At 39.7% G+C, this 19,839-nt stretch overlaps 1 protein-coding gene across 1 annotated transcript in view; it reads right to left on the reverse strand.

Moving 5' to 3' along the window:
• Positions 1-15,619, reverse strand: part of Il26 (interleukin 26) — a 28,962-nt gene extending 13,343 nt beyond the window's left edge. The window contains exons 1-3 of the mRNA XM_003475939.2: positions 15,443-15,619; positions 15,309-15,365; positions 15,015-15,149 (exon numbers count right to left, since the gene is read on the reverse strand). Of these exons, the coding sequence (XP_003475987.2) occupies positions 15,015-15,149; positions 15,309-15,365; positions 15,443-15,619 (369 nt within the window). The remainder of the gene's footprint in view (positions 1-15,014; positions 15,150-15,308; positions 15,366-15,442) is intronic.
• Between the last annotated feature and the right edge of the window lie 4,220 nt (positions 15,620-19,839).

The following is a 19,839-nucleotide window of genomic DNA, read 5'->3' on the forward strand; positions in this document are numbered from 1 at the left end:
AGTCCCAAACTCCTGTATATGTGTGATGTCCATCTGCCAAACATCACCAGGGATCAAACCTCGAGGGTTTACTCCCATCGGTATGGCAGGTTTGTATGTGGCACAGGAGTCACATAGTCGCACGATATCTCGTGCATCTGCTCTGGAAACATGGAAATGGTTTCAGGGCTTTTTTGGTTAATGGTGGGTAAAGTAAAGGCGAACCTATGAGTGTCCTCTGGATGCAGGGGGATTGAGAAGAAACAGTCTCTAAGATCTATAACATAAACTGGCCAGGACTGAGGGATGGCTGAGAGAGCTAGCAGCCCCCTCTGGACCGCCCCCAGGGACTGCATTTGCGCGTTGACCACCCTTAGATCATGGAGCAGCCTCCACTTGCCAGACTTTTTCTTAATTATAAAAATGGGGGTGTTCCATGGGGAGGTTGACGGCTTAATGTGTCCTAATCTAAGTTGTGTACTAACTATTTCTGACAAGGCTAATAGCTTCTCCTTAGGCAGGGGCCACTGAGGTACCCAAACCGGATCATTTGACCTCCAGGTGATTTTGATCGAAGTGGGTAGGAGAGCTTCTTCAGCGGCCCCTAAGAAAAACCCAGCCCTTGCCTACCTTTTTTGTTCTCTACTGGTATTGGGGATGTCCGACCCTGTAGGGCATTGCCCAAGCCTTTGCCGGGGGTATATCCCTGGTTCCTGAGTATATCCTTAGCCTGGGGGGAGCAGTTTGACGTAAGCGTGACATCCATCTGAGTGAGGATGTCCCTTCCCCATAGAGACACTGGCAACTGCAACACAAATGGTTGGAAATGGCCCTGATGACCCTCCTCATCACACCAGAGCAGGGTTGAAGCACTAACCTGAGGAGCTGACACCATCCCCAGGCCCTGCAGCGTGTTATCTGCAGTGTTGGTGGGCCAGTTGGAGGGCCAATCCTTTCTAGAGATAATGGAACGGTCAGCTCCTGTGTCTAGGAGCCCTGTTATATTCTTGCCATTGACCTTAAGTGAGAGCATGGGCCTTTTATCAAGTATTATATGGAGTCCCTCGAAGACTTCCCCTGAGGAACCGAAACCTTGACTTTTTCTAATTTTCTGCTTTGAGGGGAATCTCTTGTGGAGACTGGGGAGCAGCAAGAGCTGTGCTATCTTGTCTCCTTTATTGATTACCATAGTACCCACAAGAGATTGAACCATAATTTTAATGTGTCCTGTGTAGTCTGAGTCTATGACCCCCGGGACTACTATGAGACCCCGAAGGGCCGTGGAGGATCTCCCGATCACCAGACCCACGGAATTTTCGGGTAACGGTCCCTTAAAGGTGGTTTCAACCACTTGAACACCCATATCAGGCACTAATATAAGTCTGGAGGTGACACTGAGGTCCACACCTGCTGACCCAGGGGTGGCCCTTGTTGAAGGCTGCCATCCTGAGCTGTCCTGTCTCTGGGGCGGGGGCCCGCCTGTGAAGGGGGCCCCCTCTGGCCGTTTTTTGGCCCTCTAGCATCTCGTCCACAAATACGGTTGCCCTGAGCATCAAAGACCGACCTACACTCCTCAGCTTTGTGTGATCCCCTCTTGCATCGCCCACAAACATATGGTTCTTCATTCCTAGGGCGAGGCCTAGCATCTGTATTGTTTGGGCAATGACGTTTAATGTGTCCTGGCTCCCCGCAGGCAAAACACCCTTTAGCCTTACATTCCCCTTCTAACCCGCGAGGTCCCCTCTGCTGTACAGCCGCGGCCAGGAGAGCAGCCACTCCCGAGTTGGAGAGCGGCCCCCCTATCTCTCTGCATATCCTAATCCAGGCGTTGAGGTCCTTGTTCTTATGAGGAGCTATCGCTGCCTTGCACTCCTTTGTACATTGCTCAAAAATCAGCTGCCTTACCAGCGGTCGAGCCACTCCCGGATCAGAAAATATCTTATCGGCAGCATCTTGCATTCGGGCCACAAAGTCAACAAATGGCTCTGTGGTACCCTGAATTACTGGGAAAGAACCCTGCGACTCCTTATCGAGCGACTTAGGCTCCTGACAGCTGGTCTCTTTGGCCTCCTTGCCATTCAACTTTCCCTCGTCCTCGGAGTCAGACGACTCCGAGGCTAGAGCCCCATCCTTCTCCTTAGCATCTTTGTTCCCCTTGACGGGCCCCTCTCGGGAGCTCCCTGACTGGGCCTGCTCAAATACCCTGCGTACTTTTGTAAGCTCTTGAGAGCTTTCTCCACAACCACCCTCGCTCTTAGTGTTGCTACCTAGCATGTTTCCCATTTTTTAATATGTTACTCACCGCGTGAGGCCCAAGGAATCCGCCACTTATGCGTGAGCCTGAGGGGAGTCTAAAAGCCCTGTAGGTGCGCGCCACCCAGAGCCCAGGCTTATCCCCAACTCACCTGTCTCGCAGCTCTGTACTGGAGCGTTGTCCGCTGTCACGTCTCGGGGGTGATCAGTCCCCGTGCGGGCCTCCAAATGTCGATGTCGCTCCTGGCCGGCAGGAAGGACACACGACAAAGTCTGGCAGTGGACAACCTTTTCTTTTATTTTCCTTTCTCCGTACAGCCTGCCCTGGGATCGCTCCCAGCCGAAGTCTCCTTTGGTCCGCTCCCCGCGGCTCCTTTTGGGCTTCTACTTCCGGGCTTCTTCTTCCCCCCCAGGGGTGGCACCAGTATATATACGGATACAGTGTCCAATCATGTTAAAGTAAGCAAGGCAAGCTGATTGGCTAACATCATCAGTTGCCAGGCAGACTATATTGTTGAGCGGGTTGCTTACGCGGTAAGCAGGAAACTAACGTGCTCGATGGGAGGGGTAATCTACCTCAGGCTTTACTCTTTACTACAGGCCTCACGTCCGCCAAGTGAGGCGACCGGGCTCGGGGCTGCGGCTCCCAACAATTTTTTATTTTAAAAACATTAAGATAAAAGAGGACATAATGAAACAGATCAGAACAATTTAAGCAACATAGTGTTTCACCACAAGACAACCCAACATAACAGTAGCTACCATAGTGTCTCTTTCCTTAAAATATTTGAGTATACCTTCATATACTGTAGTATGAAACATCGCAAAATAGTATAAAACCACTCAAGAGAATGAAAGTATTACAGAGTATTCAGAACCAACTAACAGAAAATAAACAATGGTTACTATATTATCTCCTTATCCATAAAAAAAAACTTTGATTATACTATCACATATAATAAAATCCAATAAGATACAACATGATAAAACTGATGGAGACAGAAGAACAAAAGCATGGTAGGATTTCAAAACAAGATGATATTAAATCTGCACTAGCTATTATAATGTCTTGTTTTCTTCAAAATAGCTGTTCATAGCATCACGGACAATAAAATCAAACAACCCAGAATAAAACCATTCTAACTAATAAATGAAAACATTATAAGTCTTCAAAGAAATATAATGAGGAATCATGATTACCATATACTTTTATGTACTCTTACCATTTCTTACACTAAGGAGACTATATGGTATTTATACATGTGAGTTTGATTTATTTCACTTATCAGTATGGTCTCAAACTTCATCCATTTATTTATAAATATCTCAATGTTATCCTTCTTTATAACTGAGTAGTACTCCATTATATAAAAATACCACAACTTTTTTATCCATTCCTCAGTTGATGGACACTTAGTTGTTTCTAAGATCTAGCTATTACAAATTGTGATGCTATAAACATGGGTGCACATGTATCACTGTGGTATGATGTCTTCAGTTCTTCTGGGAATATACCTAGAAATGGAATAGCTGGAACAAATGGGACTTCCAATCCCAGCTTTTTGAGAAATCTCCAGACTGACCTCCACAATGGTTGCACCAGTCTACACTCCCACCGACAGTGCAGGAGAGCTCCTTTTTCCCCACAGCATCCCTAGCATTTGTTGTTGGTAGTTTTCTTGATCCTGGCCAGTCTTTCAGGAGTGAGATAGAATCTCAGTGTGGTTAATTTGCATTTCTCTAATGAGTAATGATGATGAACATTTTTTCATGTATTTATTTGCCATTTGTATTTCTTCATCTAAGAAGTGTGTATTCATCTCAGATGCCCATTTTTGGATTTTATCTTTGAATTTTGGGGGTCTGATTTTTTTTTAATTCTTTGTATTTTTTAGACAGAAGTCCTTTGTCTGAGGGACAATTCACTAAGACTTTTTCCTAGTTTGTGGATTTTCTTTTCACTGTGCTGGAGATTTCTTTTGACGTGCAGAAACTTTTTTAACAAGACGTGATCCCAGTTATTGATTTTGGGAAGTATTTCCTGTGTGGTTTGATTCCTGTTCATGAATTCTCTACCTACCCCTATGTCTTCAAGATTTCTACCCAATTTGTCTTCCAATAGATTTAGTGTTTCTGTTTTAATATTCAGGTCTTTGATCCATTTAGATTTTAATTTAGTACATGGTGATAGGCATAGGTCTAGTTTTAGTTTTTGGCATATGGAGAGCCAGTTTTTCCAGTACCATTTATTAAAAAGAATGCAGTTCTTCCAGTGAACATGTTTGGCCCCTTTATCAAAGATAAGGTAGTTGAGTGTGTTTGTAGTTGTGGTTGTATCTTCTAATCTATTGCATTGATCTTCAGCTCTGTTTTTATTCCAGTACCATGCTGATTTTACTACAGTTACTTTGTAGTATAACTTCAAGTCAGGGACTGTGATAACTCCTGCCTTGCCTTTGCTGCTTAGAATTGTCTTTGCTGTTCTAGGTCTCTTTTGGTTCCAAATGAATTTTAGGAGTGATTTCTCTAGATCTATGAGGTATGTTGATGGCATTTTAATTGGGATTGCATTGAATCTGTATAAAAGTTTTGGGAGAATGGCCATTTTCACAATATTTATTCTTCCTACCCATGAACAAGGGATGTCTTTCTATTTTCTGAGATCCTCTTTAATTTTTTTCAAGGTATTATAATTTTCCCTATATAGATTTTTCACCTTTTTTGTGAGATTAATTCCTAAGTATTTCTTTCTTTCTTTTTTTTTTTTTTTTTTTGGATGCTAGTGTGAAGGGTGTGACTTCTCTTATTTCTCTCTCAGTGATTTTGTTGCTAGTGTATAGAAATGCTATTGATTTTTGAGTATTGATTTTGTATCCAGCTACATTGCTGAATTTATTATGTCTAGGAGACTTTCAATGGAGCTTTGAGGGTCTTATATGTAGAGTATCATGTCATCTGCAAATAATGATAATTAAACTTCTTCTTTTCCTATCTTTACCCCTTTTATTTCTCTCTCTTATCTAGTTGCTCTGGCTAGTATTTCCAGTACTATATTGAATAGGAGCAGTGATAAGGGACATCCTTGTCTTGTACTTGTTTTAAGGTAAAGGCCTTCAGTTTTTGGTCATTTTTGTATGATACTGGCTGTTGGTTTGTCATAAATGGCCTTTATCATATTGAGGTAAAGATCATCTATTCCAATTTTCCATAAGGTTCTTCTCATGAATGAATGTTAGACCTTATCAAAAGCTTTTTTGCATCTATAGAAATGATCATGTGATTCTTAATTTTGGCTTTATTGATATGGTGGATTACATTTACTGATTTACGTATGTTGAACCATCCCTGCATGCCTGGGATGAATCCCACATGGTCATGGTGTATAACCTTCTTGATGATTTGCTGCATCCTATTTGCCAATATTTTGTTGAGGAATTTTGCATCTGTGTTCATTAGGGAGACTGACCTGTAGTTCTCTCTTTAGTTGGGTCTTTCTCAGGTTTTGGTACTAGAGTAGCATTTGTTTCCAGGAATGACTTAGGAAGGATTGCTTCCTTTTCAATTTCATTGAAGAGTTTGAGGAGTGGTAGAATTAAGTCTTCTTTGGTTTTCTTGTAAAATTCTTCAGTGAATCAGTTTGGGCCTGGGCTCTTGTTATTGTTGTTGTTGTTGTTTGGTTTTGGTTTGGTTGGGTTTTTGAATTACCATTTGGCTTTGTAGTGCAAGCTGGCCTTGAAACCTTGAAACCTTGAGCTAGCTCACTATGTAGCACAAGAAAACTTGAAGTTCATGATAATCCTCCTACCTCAGCCTCCCCAGTGCTTTGATGGCTCAAACCTGTAATCCCAGCTACCCCATCTTTCTTATATGATAAATTCCTCATAACAAGCAAATAGTGAGGGATAATACTGTTTGTAGAATTATTTCAGGATATAAATAAAGATGATACAATGGAATTTTTAAATCATTGCCTGTTCTACTATGCCACAGTGATTAATGGATCTAGACAATAATCATCAAAGTCTAGTAACACAAAAATAGAGACAAAGCTAGGCATAGTTGTGAGTATCTATAATCCCAGCTACTGAAAAAGTTGAAGCAGGAGAATTGCAAGTTCCAGCCCAGCCTGTACAACATAGTAAGACCCTATTTCAAAAAATAATAAAAGTGCATACCATATATTATGGGATCCAATGAAAATACATAATACTACTATCCATGAAGTATTCTAGCAAAGAAAATCAACCTGATGCTGTCTGTAAGCAATTATCAGCGTATGGTAAGTAATATAAAGGATGATACTATGTGAAAACCTGACCCTAGAGCAAAGAATGAAAAGTCTCAAAAATTCCAAAACATAGAAGAATTAAAAAAATAAAAGACCTTTTAGGCTGGGGATATAGCTCAGTGGTGTAAGTGCCTGCCTGATAAGCACAAGGTCATGAGTTCAGTCCCTGGTACCAAAATAAATAAATAAACAAATTTTTAAATTAAAAAAAGAATTATAATGAAGAAGTCAATAAAGGTAATAAAATGAAAATGTTAAAAATCAATCAAGAAGACAAGAAACAGGAAAATAGAGTTAAAAACAGGCAGAATAATAGAAAGCAAATAGCAATGGGATAAAGTTAAACCTAACTACAATTAAAAATCACATGAAATGTCTATACTTACCAATAGAAAGATTGCTAGAGTTTTTTTAAAAACATAGCCTAAACAAGTACTGCCTACAACAAACCAATTAGGAAAGGGTGCAAATAAAAGTAAAAAGATTCAAACAGATACATCACACTAATACTAATATCAAAGGAAGGCTAGGTTGTATTCATTAGTATAGAAATAGATTCCAGAGCAAAAAATATTATTAAAGATAATAAGGGTAAGTTGATGATAATACAGAAGTCAACTCAACAAGAAGATACAACAATGGCACATTTTTCCCAAGTAGTGTATATCCTGTAAATGCAAAGTTAGCTCAACTTTGAAAACTAGTCCATGTGTTTCATTGTTTCAGTTGTTTAAAAATAAAAGTTGTTGATCATCTCAATACATATATAAAAGTCATTAACCTCAAAACTGTAAAACTAGAAACCTTCTACATGGACACATAGCAAAAGCCTTTGTGATCTTAAATATAACAAAAAGTATGGTTGATTAAAGAAAAATGTGATACTTTACATTATAATTTTAAAGTGTCTTCTCTTCAAAAGACCTATTAAGTAAGTAAAAAGTATAGTAGACTGGGACAAAATACTTGCACACTATATGAAGTGTTCAAAATAGATGATTAATGTTTATGTTTTCAATTTATTACAGTAAAAGATACATCACCATGAAACCTTCTCAAAGCCCTTCCTTTCACTTCAAACATAACTAACCCATCCTTTTTGAACTCCCTGAAGCAGCCCTAGAAGTCCCTCTTTGGAGGGTGTCTTAATAAGGTATGATCAAAAGTACAGTGAATGCTGCATCCAAGCATCATCCAATGGAAAGGCAGGTTTACGAAACATGTGTGTCTTCAGCAATCTCAGTCACCAGATCTGGCGCTGTGTGACTTTCCCCAAACTCAAAATAACAGGGAAAGGTAAACATTTCTAATCAACTCAGGACTCTGAGGCAGCCAACATAGCTGAACTAAAAACACTCTTGAAAGTCTTCAGGTCTTCAGAAAGTGGCAAGAACAATGGGATAAGGATATTTGGAGGACAGAGGGTATATTTTGAAGAGAATTAATGGCAATATGTCCTAACTATAATAAATTTTAAAACATTCACTGTGGTTTTTATCATGCCTTGTTTATCTGATAAAGAACTTGTATTAAGAACATATTCTTAAACACATACTCAAAACAGCAAGGAAACAATAATACCAATTTTAAAAGAAGGGACAATATATTTGAACAAGTGTTTCGTTATGATTTGGATCTAAGGTTCCAAAAAATGCTCACATGTTCAAAGATGGGATTTTTAGAAGCTGGCTAGATCAGGAGCTCTAACTTTATCAATGAATTAATCCATTGATGGATTCCTAAATTGATGGCATTATTGAGAAGTAATGAAGAATTAGGAGTGGAGTCCAGTTAAAAGAAGTGAATCATGGGGATCTAACCTTGGGGATGCATCTTACACCTGGCCCTTTCTCTCTGGTTCTTTCACTTTCTGTTTCCTAGTTGCCCTGAGGTGAGCAGCTTTTCTCTATCATGTCTATCCGCCAGGATATTTGCCCCTAAAATCAATGAACCAGTTGACTGAAACCTCTGAAATCAGGAGCTAAAATACTCACAAGATTTTTTTTCAGGTTTTATCACAACAATAAAAAGCTAATGCATAACCAATCAAAAAAGATATATGGTTGCTAATATGCAAATCAAAAGATGTTCAAAACCATTAACCACTGGACATACGCAAATTGAAAACACTGCTCTGAATAACATTTTAATACTGACTAAACCAAGTAACAGCAAGAGTATGAGCACTGTGAACTCTCACATATTACCACTAGTGATATACAACAACAGTCACTTGGGAAAAGTTTGGCAGTTTCAATAAAATTAAACATGTATATAACCCATGATCCAACCATTCCACCGCCAGCTATTTACACAGGAGAAACAAAAGACTTGCATAATAATATTCATGAAAGCTCTATTTATAATAACCAAAATAGGACAGAAGGGGAATAAATGCTCATCAATAGATGCATGAACAAATTGTGCTATATCATTACAGTGAACTGCCATTGTCAATAGAAAGGAAATAAATTATTGATGCATGTGTTAACAGCAGTGAATCTCAAAACAATTACAACTGAATGATGGGGTTAAAGCCCTCTCCCAAAGTACCATTTACATTAAATTCTTAAAAACCTAAACTACCTATAGTGACAGAAAGCAAATCATTGGTTTCTGAGGGACAAGGACAGGGAGGCAGAAAAAGACTTTTGAAGGTGATGATTATCTGAATTATGAGGTGGTTTCTCAAGTGCATAGTTAGTGCCTCTGCATTACAACTATCAAATTAGCCTGATGTGGTAGTGCAGGCCTGTAATCCCAGCACTCGGTAGGCGGAGACAGGAGGATTGTTGCAAATTTGAAAACAGCCTGACTACAAAGTGAGTTCAAGGCCAGCCTGAACTACATAGGGGAAACCGTATCTCCAAAAATAAAAAAAATATCAAATTATACACTTTAAATATGTTCACTTAAATGTATATCAACTATATCTCAATAAAATATTAATACATACACTCATAAATGCTAAACTAACACAAGACATAACTTACACAAGCTGTCATGATAACAGCTGTACATGAAACTCCCCAAACGTTTTTTGGGTCTAAAGCAGTGCATTGGCCCTCCTGTAAGCTTTTCACATCAGTGTTCTTAGTGAATGACACACACACACCACCACCACCACCCCCAGTCGGCACAAGCTCATCCCAGACTCTACCTTCTCCTCCAGACTCTCCGTCCACATTCCCCTGTCCCCACCATTTGGCACCACTTAGTCTGGGCTTATTACCACAACGTCCTTCTCATTGTTTCCTCTGGCTTTAGTCTCAACCCTGCCCACACCCACATGTATCCTCCCAATGGTTCTTCCTAAAACACAAAGTTGTTGATCGTGTCATGGCTTTCAGTGACTTTCCACTTTCTTCAGGATAACGTCCTAACTCCTCAGCCGGCCTTACCTGGCTGTCCATTACCCAGTCTCCGTTAGCAACTCCTATTAAAATCTACAGGCCAACTTCCTCTTGGCATTCTCCAGCCCACTTTACACTCCCACTCAATTACTTGTTTCCTGAGAACAGAGCATTGTTGTATGCCACCAAACCCTACTTAAGCTTCTCCTTGTATTGTTCCCCTTATTTCTTTGCCAATGAAATGCAAGCATCACCTTTTTGTTTTTGCTAAGTGAAATAAGCCAGGTACAGAAAAACAAATGCTGTATGCTCTTATTTAAATGTGAATCTAAGGCAGTCTAACTCAAATATTCAGGGAGTGAAAAGGTGGTTAGGGACGCTGGAGTGCCTCAGCTTGATAGGAGAAACCTGTGCGGGACTTTTCCACTTTGAGATAGGCATATTGCACAGCACTGTGCAAACAGTAGATAATAATGTACATTTCAAAGCTACTGAGAACAAATTTCAAGTGTCCCCACCACAAATATGCTCAGTATTGCTTTAACCGTTACATATGGTATTTATAAGTGTAACATCACTTTGTGCCTTGAAAATATACACAACTATGATTTGTCAATTTACAACAAAAATTTTAGGCACAAAATAGTCATGAGTGACACACGTTACCTCTAAAGGACTATGAGGAAAGAAAATAAACAGAACCACATTCGTGCTTTGTTCAAAATGTGAAGCTGACTGATTTCAGTGTTGTGTGGAGACCCTGGAGTGTATTTACCCAGACCTTGATGTTAATCACGTACCAGGGACTCTGGTATAAGCAAGAGACCCAGTGCTCAAAAGATATGCAGCTTCTGACAGCCCTAAGCAGCATACAATTTTATAGTAAACATTTTTCAATAAGTTAGTACACTCTAAAATTACTAATGAAAGTATAGTACAGCAAAGGCATAAACCTGTGAGGTTATAATTTACTGACATTATCAAGCTGTGTGTCTGCGTACACAGTGGAATATGCTAGATTCTTATGTGACTGGCCAGGCAGTAGGCTTGTTTACACCAGCACCATCACAAACATGTTAATAATTCTTGTTAGGATTTTAGAATGACTAAGATGTCACTAGACAATAAGAATTTTATGAGACCACCACCACATACATAGTCCATTTTTGACTGAAATGTCATTGTGTGGCATATGTCAGTATTCATTGTCATAAGCATTTACTATATTATGAATTTTGAATTAAAAATTCTAAAACCTAAAAATGCCCAGTGGTCAGTGGGGTAACATGACTATCAGAAGAATGGTAACATAGTTCCCAGCCAAGAATCATAAAGCTCCATATGTAAGAACAGTAAAATGGGAAAAATACTCTCACCATGTCCACTGACAACAGATGATCCACTATCTGATTCTTTACTGTGCTAGAGTTTTTCTTTAATTTTTCTCTCTGGAGACCCAAAACTGAAAATAACCCCGCCCAAAATAATTCTATCAAGGAAGGTAAATTTTAAAGCAGGAACTTAGTACTTTGCTCCTTACTAGATCACCATACAATGCACAAACTCTCCCAAAGCCAAATTGTATTGGGTAAAATTTCATTCTCTGAAGAAAACAATTCCGTCAAAATTAAACTAGCATTTTACCTTCTACGAAGTGACCAGTTTTTGAGTATTCTGATGTCTATTAAAAACTGATAATGGAAATAAAAGATCTCCATAGACCAGAATATTTTAAAACCCCATGAACAATACAGCAATTTATAAAAAGCTGTAGTAATTCTCATTATTACCTTTACAATACTGTATTAAGATTGAAAATAAATAATTACTGAATTTTCTAAATTATATATGATAGTCTGTAATGTGATTACCTGTTTTGTTGTTATTTCAGAGCTTGAGAGGAAATTTTTCAGAAAAGTAACAGCCCATGTCTTACTGTTGGCATTATTTTAAATACTAAGTAAGTACACACATTAAGCAAGTGGATTATCAAAATGCTATATTTGAGTCAACCGTGCAGAACACACACAGCACTGAACTCTCCTACTACAAAAGAAATAATGCATTAGCTGTTTAATCAGTCTCTCAAAATCCCATTTGGGCTATAGCATCACACTGGCCTTAGCGTTAGTCCTGGGAACAAATGCTGGCTATTTCCTGTTGTCTTCTGATGATGGAAGATTTCCAGAAGTTTTGAAATACGCCAAGGTTCTTTCAAAAGAGATCTCCCAGGACTCAAGGGCCTTGTCAGAGTCCCTCTGGGAAACCTTCCCTACTTCATCCTTACTGAACACACCTGCTCCGTGGTGCTAACACTCTTCAGGCGCCCTTACTTTCGCCTTCTGGAGAGACAGATGTCTGGGAGGCTGTAGCAGAAATTGCCCCCCTCAGACTTCAGTTTCTTAGCTGCCCAGGTAATAGCTCCTGTTCCAGCTGCTCCTGTCTCTTAGAAACGGCTGTTCACTATGATTCATGGCTGGCCGCTGTGATGCACATTATATAAACCAGTCCCCAACTGACAAGCCATTCTGCCTCTGTACTTCTTGCTTACTTATCCAAGACAGGCCCTACACCACCGGGGCCTGGGACCTGATATTCTGGGAATGATCCCCATCAGCTTCTGTCGATGTAACTAAATTTGCCTCCAAATCCTGGATGTCATTTCTGGGCTTCTGTTCAGCATTGCAAGGTCATTGTCCTCCCTCCCCCGTGTCTTCCTAGGAGACACACACGGAGTAAATCATCTAGTGAGCACCGTCTGTTCTCATTTTTATCATGAGAGCCCAACAGTAGGAACAACAGTCAAATACAGCAACACTGCACTAACCATGCTAAAGTCCATTTTTACTAAGACAGTGTCGTCTAAGTAATGTTGCCTACTTCACAGTCTAGAACTTCTCCCTGCCAAACCCTGCCCTGACTATTAACTCAGAATTCTTTATAGCACGGATGCTCAGATAGATTGAACAGACACAAGATTCTGTTGCCCAAAATATAAAACTGTGACTGGCAAAAAGACTAAACACAAAGCAATGCCTATTCCCCAAAAGCAATGTCTGCGGAGGCTTTCCAAATCTCAGGGTGACCCTATCGCCTCCTTTCCAAGGTGTTTTACCAGGGGCCTACATTCCAAAGCTTGAGAAACAAACCAGCTGTGGCTTGCAAGAGAGATCAAAGAAGGAAGAAAAAGCCTTCAGTCCGCACAGGAAAAGATGATGGAGGTGAGTCTGCGTTTTACCACCAGGGGGAGCCAGTCGCCTTTCAAACGGCAGCCACTAAGCAACAAAGGTCCCTGCCCCAATACACACACACACACCCATGCTGCTAGTCTGAAAGAAGCATTTCAACTGACCATTTGAGTCAAGGAAAAATTGCTCCAAAATCAAAGAAAGCAAGCCAGGTTTAAGGTTTAAATATTTGAAGTTTTCATCTAGAATATTCTTGGTGTCAATTATGACGATTGTTATGTTTGCAATCAAATCAATGATCAATCAGACATGGATTTAGGGGCCCAGGTGTCCACATACACTGCATGTGTCAAACTGAATTTAGAGTACCATAAATCAGATGGGTAAAACAGCCAACCAATGGCTTTAACAGCAAGAAAACAAACAAAAGGTATATTTCAACCTTTTCTTAAAGGCCTTAGGGGTCCCTGTGCTCCAGATCCCTGGCTGGGAAAGGCTCTCTTGTCTCTTAAGTGACACCCGCTTAGCCTACAGCGTCTGCTGCTGGTCTCATTGTTTAGGCCAGTGTCAAGTTCCCTGTTCTCCTCCTCTTCGTATCTTTTGATCGTAAAAACCCTCTTACTGGGGGTGATAACATAATCAAAATGTGATCATTAAAATGTAAAATTACATCATTTAACTTTACGTACAGGGCTACTTCATTTTTGTTGCCGTAAAAAGATGATGTCATAGGTTAAGTAGGGAATAAAACAGCAATACTTAACGGTTTTTCCATCGTTGCAGGCAAGGGAGCTGAGCCAGGTTGCTCAGCCTGTAGTTACACAAAGTACAGCACTTATTTGTAGTTTTATTGTTGCTATTTTAACAGAATATAAGTATTTATGAAAAACCTTGCAACACAACTCCCAAAGATAAACTACACAAAGGCATAAGAATGCAAGTCTGTTGGATCTGTTGGTTTGTTTTGTTTTTTCCTGACTAGGTCACATTCATAAAATGCCCCAGCCCTAAACCCTAGAATGTGGGTAAGGAGCCCTCTAGTGGGCTTAGCAGAAACCACCTCCAGTTGCACAGCGCGGAAGCCTCAATGACAGGATATTCAAAGGTACAAAGCTCATTTCCACCCCTCATCCCAGAGAACTAAAATGCTGATCACCATCCACCATTGTGCCATCTGCAAGGTCCTACAGCAAGAGGCTGGAGGAGGTTTTGTTGGAGACCAAACAAGTCACAGAAAAGATACAATACTTCCAAAGAAGCACCTCAACTGACCCAGCACAGATCTGGCTTTTCCCTGGCAATATTTTAATTCTGTGGATCTTTTTGGAGGATCACTGTCACATTTACCTTCTTAATAATTTTTCACTACTTACGGTGACAATAACCACACTGAGGCATGAAATGATTTAGGTATGAAAGAAAACAAGCCACTCTTTTTCAGGTTTTGGCTATAACTATGCCTTCAAGAGAGGCTACCACTATCTTAAAACTTACATAAATAAATAAGAAAATGGAACTATAAAGGCTGTCATCATTATAGTACAGAAAAAAGAAAAGGAAAGAAAGGAGAGAGACAGAAGCAGACACAGAGAAACTGAGACCTAGAATAATGCTTGGAACAAAGCGTGTGTTCAAGAAATATTTGTTGAATGAATGAAAGAATTACTTGAGAATTGGGGAATGATTTAAAAATGACTATTTATTTGAAGACTATTCCATGTTACTTCATCTTTTGGGGGGGCATGTAATATGTACTATTCTTTGACAGTTACTAGTGGCATTATGAGGTACACACGGTTCCTTGGTGCTGTTTTATGGTTAGGGACTCTCGTTTCCTTTAGGACTAAGAGTTAACAATGGCAAAACCCTTTGTACTCACCGGTTGACATGGAGATGGCTGCTTTTAGATAAGCTTCTAGGTTCTAATTCACAACATCTGATGTGCATACTTACACAGCGCCTCAGTTTCTGTCTGATGCTGTGAAAGTCTTCTACAAAATGTGTTTCCTTGCAAATTTGTAATTGGAGTTGGTCAAAAACGTCTTCCATGAAGAAGGAAAGAAGTTGTTCCTGAAATCTGCAACTCTTCTACAAATAAAATATAAGCAATTGCAAATGTATGAGTAGTTTGAATTTTCATATCACTGAGACATGCTCCTGATTATTACTTGCTATCTGGAAAAATTAAAGTGCAGGAAAAAGAACATCAAACACAGAAAAAAGTACAAATTAAAAAGATTTTCTTACCATAAATAGCTTTTTTGTTTTCTTTTTTAATAACCGTACATTTTTAATGCGATCCTCCTACAACGAAATGAGAAGTTATGTGTAGGATTATAGCATCCTTTCCATCATCCATTGACACAGAACCCAATACTTACAGGAATGGTTGCCTTTAGCCTGGCTGCCTTGACATACAGGGTGTCCACAGCTTGGGACAGTGACTCCCTCGAGTGACAACTTTTGATGAAAGAAGATTGAGAAGACTTATGTTTGGCAAAGGCAAAGAACAGAATGATGCACAGCAATCCGGACCTCACAGTGCAGTTCACCCACATGGCCCTCTACCCTGCCCTGAGCTTCGGTCACTGTCTCACAGCAGCCAGTCAACTCTCCTGGTTAGATGAGAGGATAACCTACTTTTTAAGCTTCAAAACCGCCTCTCTAATGCAACACTGTGAAAGATAACTTACAGTTGATATAGAGAACCTTTGCTTTGGTTTGCTACTCTTTTAGAGTTTGCTTCATAATCAAAAAAACATTGACCACACCATCTGTCACGTTATGTAAAAGCTCAAGTTTACCAGCAAGATTGGGCCTCTGTTTCCAAAAATAACTGAGAACTTCAGATGCATATCTGAAGCAGACTGCATTCTTTTAGAGGTCATGCCATGCCCATAAGAAAGCATGAGATCCAGGAGGCTGGATGATAATCTGATTTAATCCCCACAGGAAAATCTTCTTTTTTAACAAGAATCCTTTAAAGTGGTAGAATAGACAGCTCAAGTGGGTTTTAAGTTTGTCTTTTGCCAGATCTTTCTCCTGGCTCATCTTTCTCCCTCAGAACCATCAATCTATACTGAGCCACAGGATTTGTTCTAGCTCAGGAATTGTAACTCTGTAACATTTTCAAGATTTCTTCTGAACTAGATCTGGGAGATGTGCTGTTTGATGTGTTGTATTATCCGTGTTCCAGTTTCATTCAGACTTTTCCCCCATCCAAATAACTGGCAGAATGAGAATTTCTTGAGGACAAGGACTTATATATGTTCATCTTTGAACCTTCAGTATCTACTATGATGCTTCATCTAATGTACACTCAATGTTCGTTGAATAAATACTTCCCTTTCCTCATCATGAGATGGAATGGTAATTGCTTGGCTGTTTTAGTTGATTTCACAAATTTTGCCTAACGACCACCTACACAAAGAACAGTTCTAGGTTCTACTGGCTTAGCAGGTGGACGCTCCATGGACTCCCATCCTCTATTTTGTCCCAATGCTTCCTATAAATAAGCTCTCCCCAGAGGCAGACACAGCCCAGGGTTAGATATTGAGAAGCAGCAATGGCTCACCAAGCCCAGAAGGGACAGAGTTACTCTAGGAGCAGGGGCAAATCATTTCACAAACAGCGACAGCAGGAGACAGACAATGGGGAGAATGAAGTGAGGTTTCATGAAATTTTATAAAACTTCAGGACAGGGAAGAATTATTTTTGGCTGGGAGGGGCTGGAACACAAAATGCCTGAAGGTTTTTAGGAGAGGAGGAGTGCCTGATGTCCAAAGTCCCTTTAGAAAGAAAGAGTACTAATTCTAGGTGTGAAAAGCTCACATGCCTTCAGAGCACATGGGGTTAACATAACACCCTGTTGCCTACATATAAGATACTGGTTTAACTGCCTACACTGTCACCACACTGAGCCACATAGTCTATTAACACACTGTGTGAGTGCAGTAAAAGACCACACTTCCAGGAGTCATTCACTGTCTTGAAGAGCCAGTTTAAGATCCCTGATGTGTCCCAACAAAACTTCTGTGCAATTCAAATTGCTGGTGTTAATAAATAAAGTTACATATTCTGTGTCTGGTAACTCCATTTCCATAAATGTCTTATATCTTTCAGATCATTATTATCCAAAGAAGATCATGCATATCCCAAGAATGCCAGTGCTTTGGCAGGCAGCCAACTCAGAAAAAAACAAACTGCCACCGTGTGTGCATAACTGAAAACTCTATCACCCTGTTGATCCACCCCAGTCAGCAGAGCTACCTCATGAGGCTCTTTTATAGATCAGCCTCACTTTACAGGGTGAATAGTGGCAACTCTCAAAGATACTCATTACACAGTCCTGAAGGCAGTTCCAAAGGGGAGTTCAGAAGTGTCCTCAGTAACAAAAGAACCATTAGAATAAGAGTATGATATCACTGGGGAAACAATCTAAAAAGTGGTTCTCTGTTCGTTGGAGTGTATGTCTTATTACTTTCAGAAGTTTATCAAATAGAAATACATAAAAAGTTGCTGTTGATTACAAGGAGATTTAGTTTTGAAATGCTGACTCACCATTACTAGTGGCATCCTTGGAAAAAGAATCCTCTTTCAACTTCAGTTTTATCATGATTAAGGCTGTTGTGAGCAAATGTTACTATAAAAAAACAGATGTTTACCCCAAACACAGCCACAGAAGTACTCCAGAAAAGACTAATATTGCATTATTACATATTGTCAACAAATAAAAAGTGCGCATGGAATACTCTGAATAGTGTTAGAGCTCATCTTGAGACTTGGACTATCTGAGGAACATTGATAAGGAAAGTGAAGGGTGCCCACCAATCCATGTATTTCAGAATGGCTGAGCGTGAGGATTCAGTTACTCTCACATCCATCTAGAGGGCAGACAAGGGCCATCAAGTGGGAGGGAGGCCAGCCTTCATTCTACACAGGAGAATAAATAGTCAAGCAACTGATGTGCTCCAAACCATAAGGACTGCTCTGATCCCCAATGCTGCCATGTCATTTCACTTAAAGTTAAGTCCTCTCTCAGTCAAAGAAACTCGCTGCTCTGTCGGGTGGCCTAGCATGTCAGGTGAGCTCCAAAATTCATGCCAAGAAGCACAGTTCATTTGGAGTCCTTGCCTGCTTTCCTTCTATGAAACAAAAAAATTGAATTCTGTATTATTAATCCACTTATTGACTCTGAACACATTCTTTTGCATTTTTAAAGGCTCTGAAATCACAATGTGTTTTATAATCCGGAGTCTTAAATTATGCAGTGTGGTCAAAATACACTAATGTTCAAATTGTAAAACTGTATAGCAGTAAGAGACATATTGCTATTAATCATTCAAAATTCTCTTCCTTGCTCAAACACTCTTATCTCATTGTCCTTGCCACTTTCTGAAACTGTCCTGGAAGTCCTCTTTCATGAGAGTCTTTAGTTGGCATTGTTCTTCCCTCTCTGTCCTGAATGGATTCAAAATAGTTACCTTTCGTGGTCATTTTGATTTTGGAGAAGAGCCAGCGTGATACCGTCACACGTGGTAAATGAGGCAAACGAGACCACAACATCGAAGCTGCTTTTACACAAACCTGCCTTTCTGGTGGATAGTAGGAGGCCGCAGCATTTGCTGTCTTTTTACCTCACCTCTCAAACACACTCACGGAAGGGGACTGCTGAGGACACTCAGAAAGCAGTAAGAGCGGTGAGGTAAGTGGGCTGTAAGTGATGGAAAATATTTTGAAAGGAATTGACAATTTGACTTTTACCGTTATAATACTTGTATTTAAATCCACACTGATTTCTCAGCCTTTGTACCTCACCCCATCCGAATCCACATGCTGTGTTCACCTTTCAAGCACTCTCACGGTTGCTCATCAGCACTAATGACGTCACCACTTCTATTGAAATGGGTGCATGGTTGTTATAACAGTGTTTCATTTTGTTGCTTTTCAGATATCTTCAGAAAGGTTATTCTATGGTTCATCGTTGAAACCAAACTTCATATGTCCACAGAAGCCACAGCTCAGCAATGCTGCACAAACCTGACAGTATAGAAGCAAATATTTTCTTTGGAGGGAGAACTAAAGTTACATACATTAGTGCAAAAAAACACCAACCACTTGCTAAATGTTAGGAAAATATTGTGTCATAGTTTATGATCAGCAGCATTTTTCTCTTTCTTAGCAGTGAAAAACAAAACTACAATATCTACAACATCTTCAACTTCTAATACACAACAGATGAGTGATGCAGTGTTTTAAAATACAGTATTTAAGAACCTCAAAGATTAGTACAATTGCCTAGAGTAATTAGCCCTAAATCAAGACACTGCTATGCATAAGAGGTAAGTAAAACTATTTTAAACTAATCATCCTGTTTAAAAGCTAAAATCTCAAATTTTTCTCCTAAGATAAAACCAGAAGGTATAGGTATGAAGCTGTTACAAATACTTAGTATTTTTAATAAATAACAGCTGACTTCTCCAGAAAATGTAGATTGTACTCCATAGGTTAATTCCACCCAGGAAACCTGTTTATCACATGTTTACAAAATCATGAAAGATGAAAGGAGGTTAAAGAAATAATAAAAATTGGTGCAAATGGATTGGACAAGAAGACGGGAATATGGCAAGAGGAAAAGAATGAAGAGGAGAAGTTTATGAAAAGTCCCTGAAAGCCTTGCACCACACATCTGTGCAAAGTACCTTGTATCCTACAGATTTTCATTCTTCATCATCAACCCATTAATTCACCAAGTATTGAGTACTTTTTATCCTCCAGG

Source organism: Cavia porcellus, unplaced genomic scaffold, assembly GCF_034190915.1.
Source record: "Cavia porcellus strain 051 isolate PalLab524CR breed Dunkin Hartley unplaced genomic scaffold, mCavPor4.1 scaffold_8, whole genome shotgun sequence".
NCBI classification, from domain to species: Eukaryota; Metazoa; Chordata; class Mammalia; order Rodentia; family Caviidae; genus Cavia; species Cavia porcellus.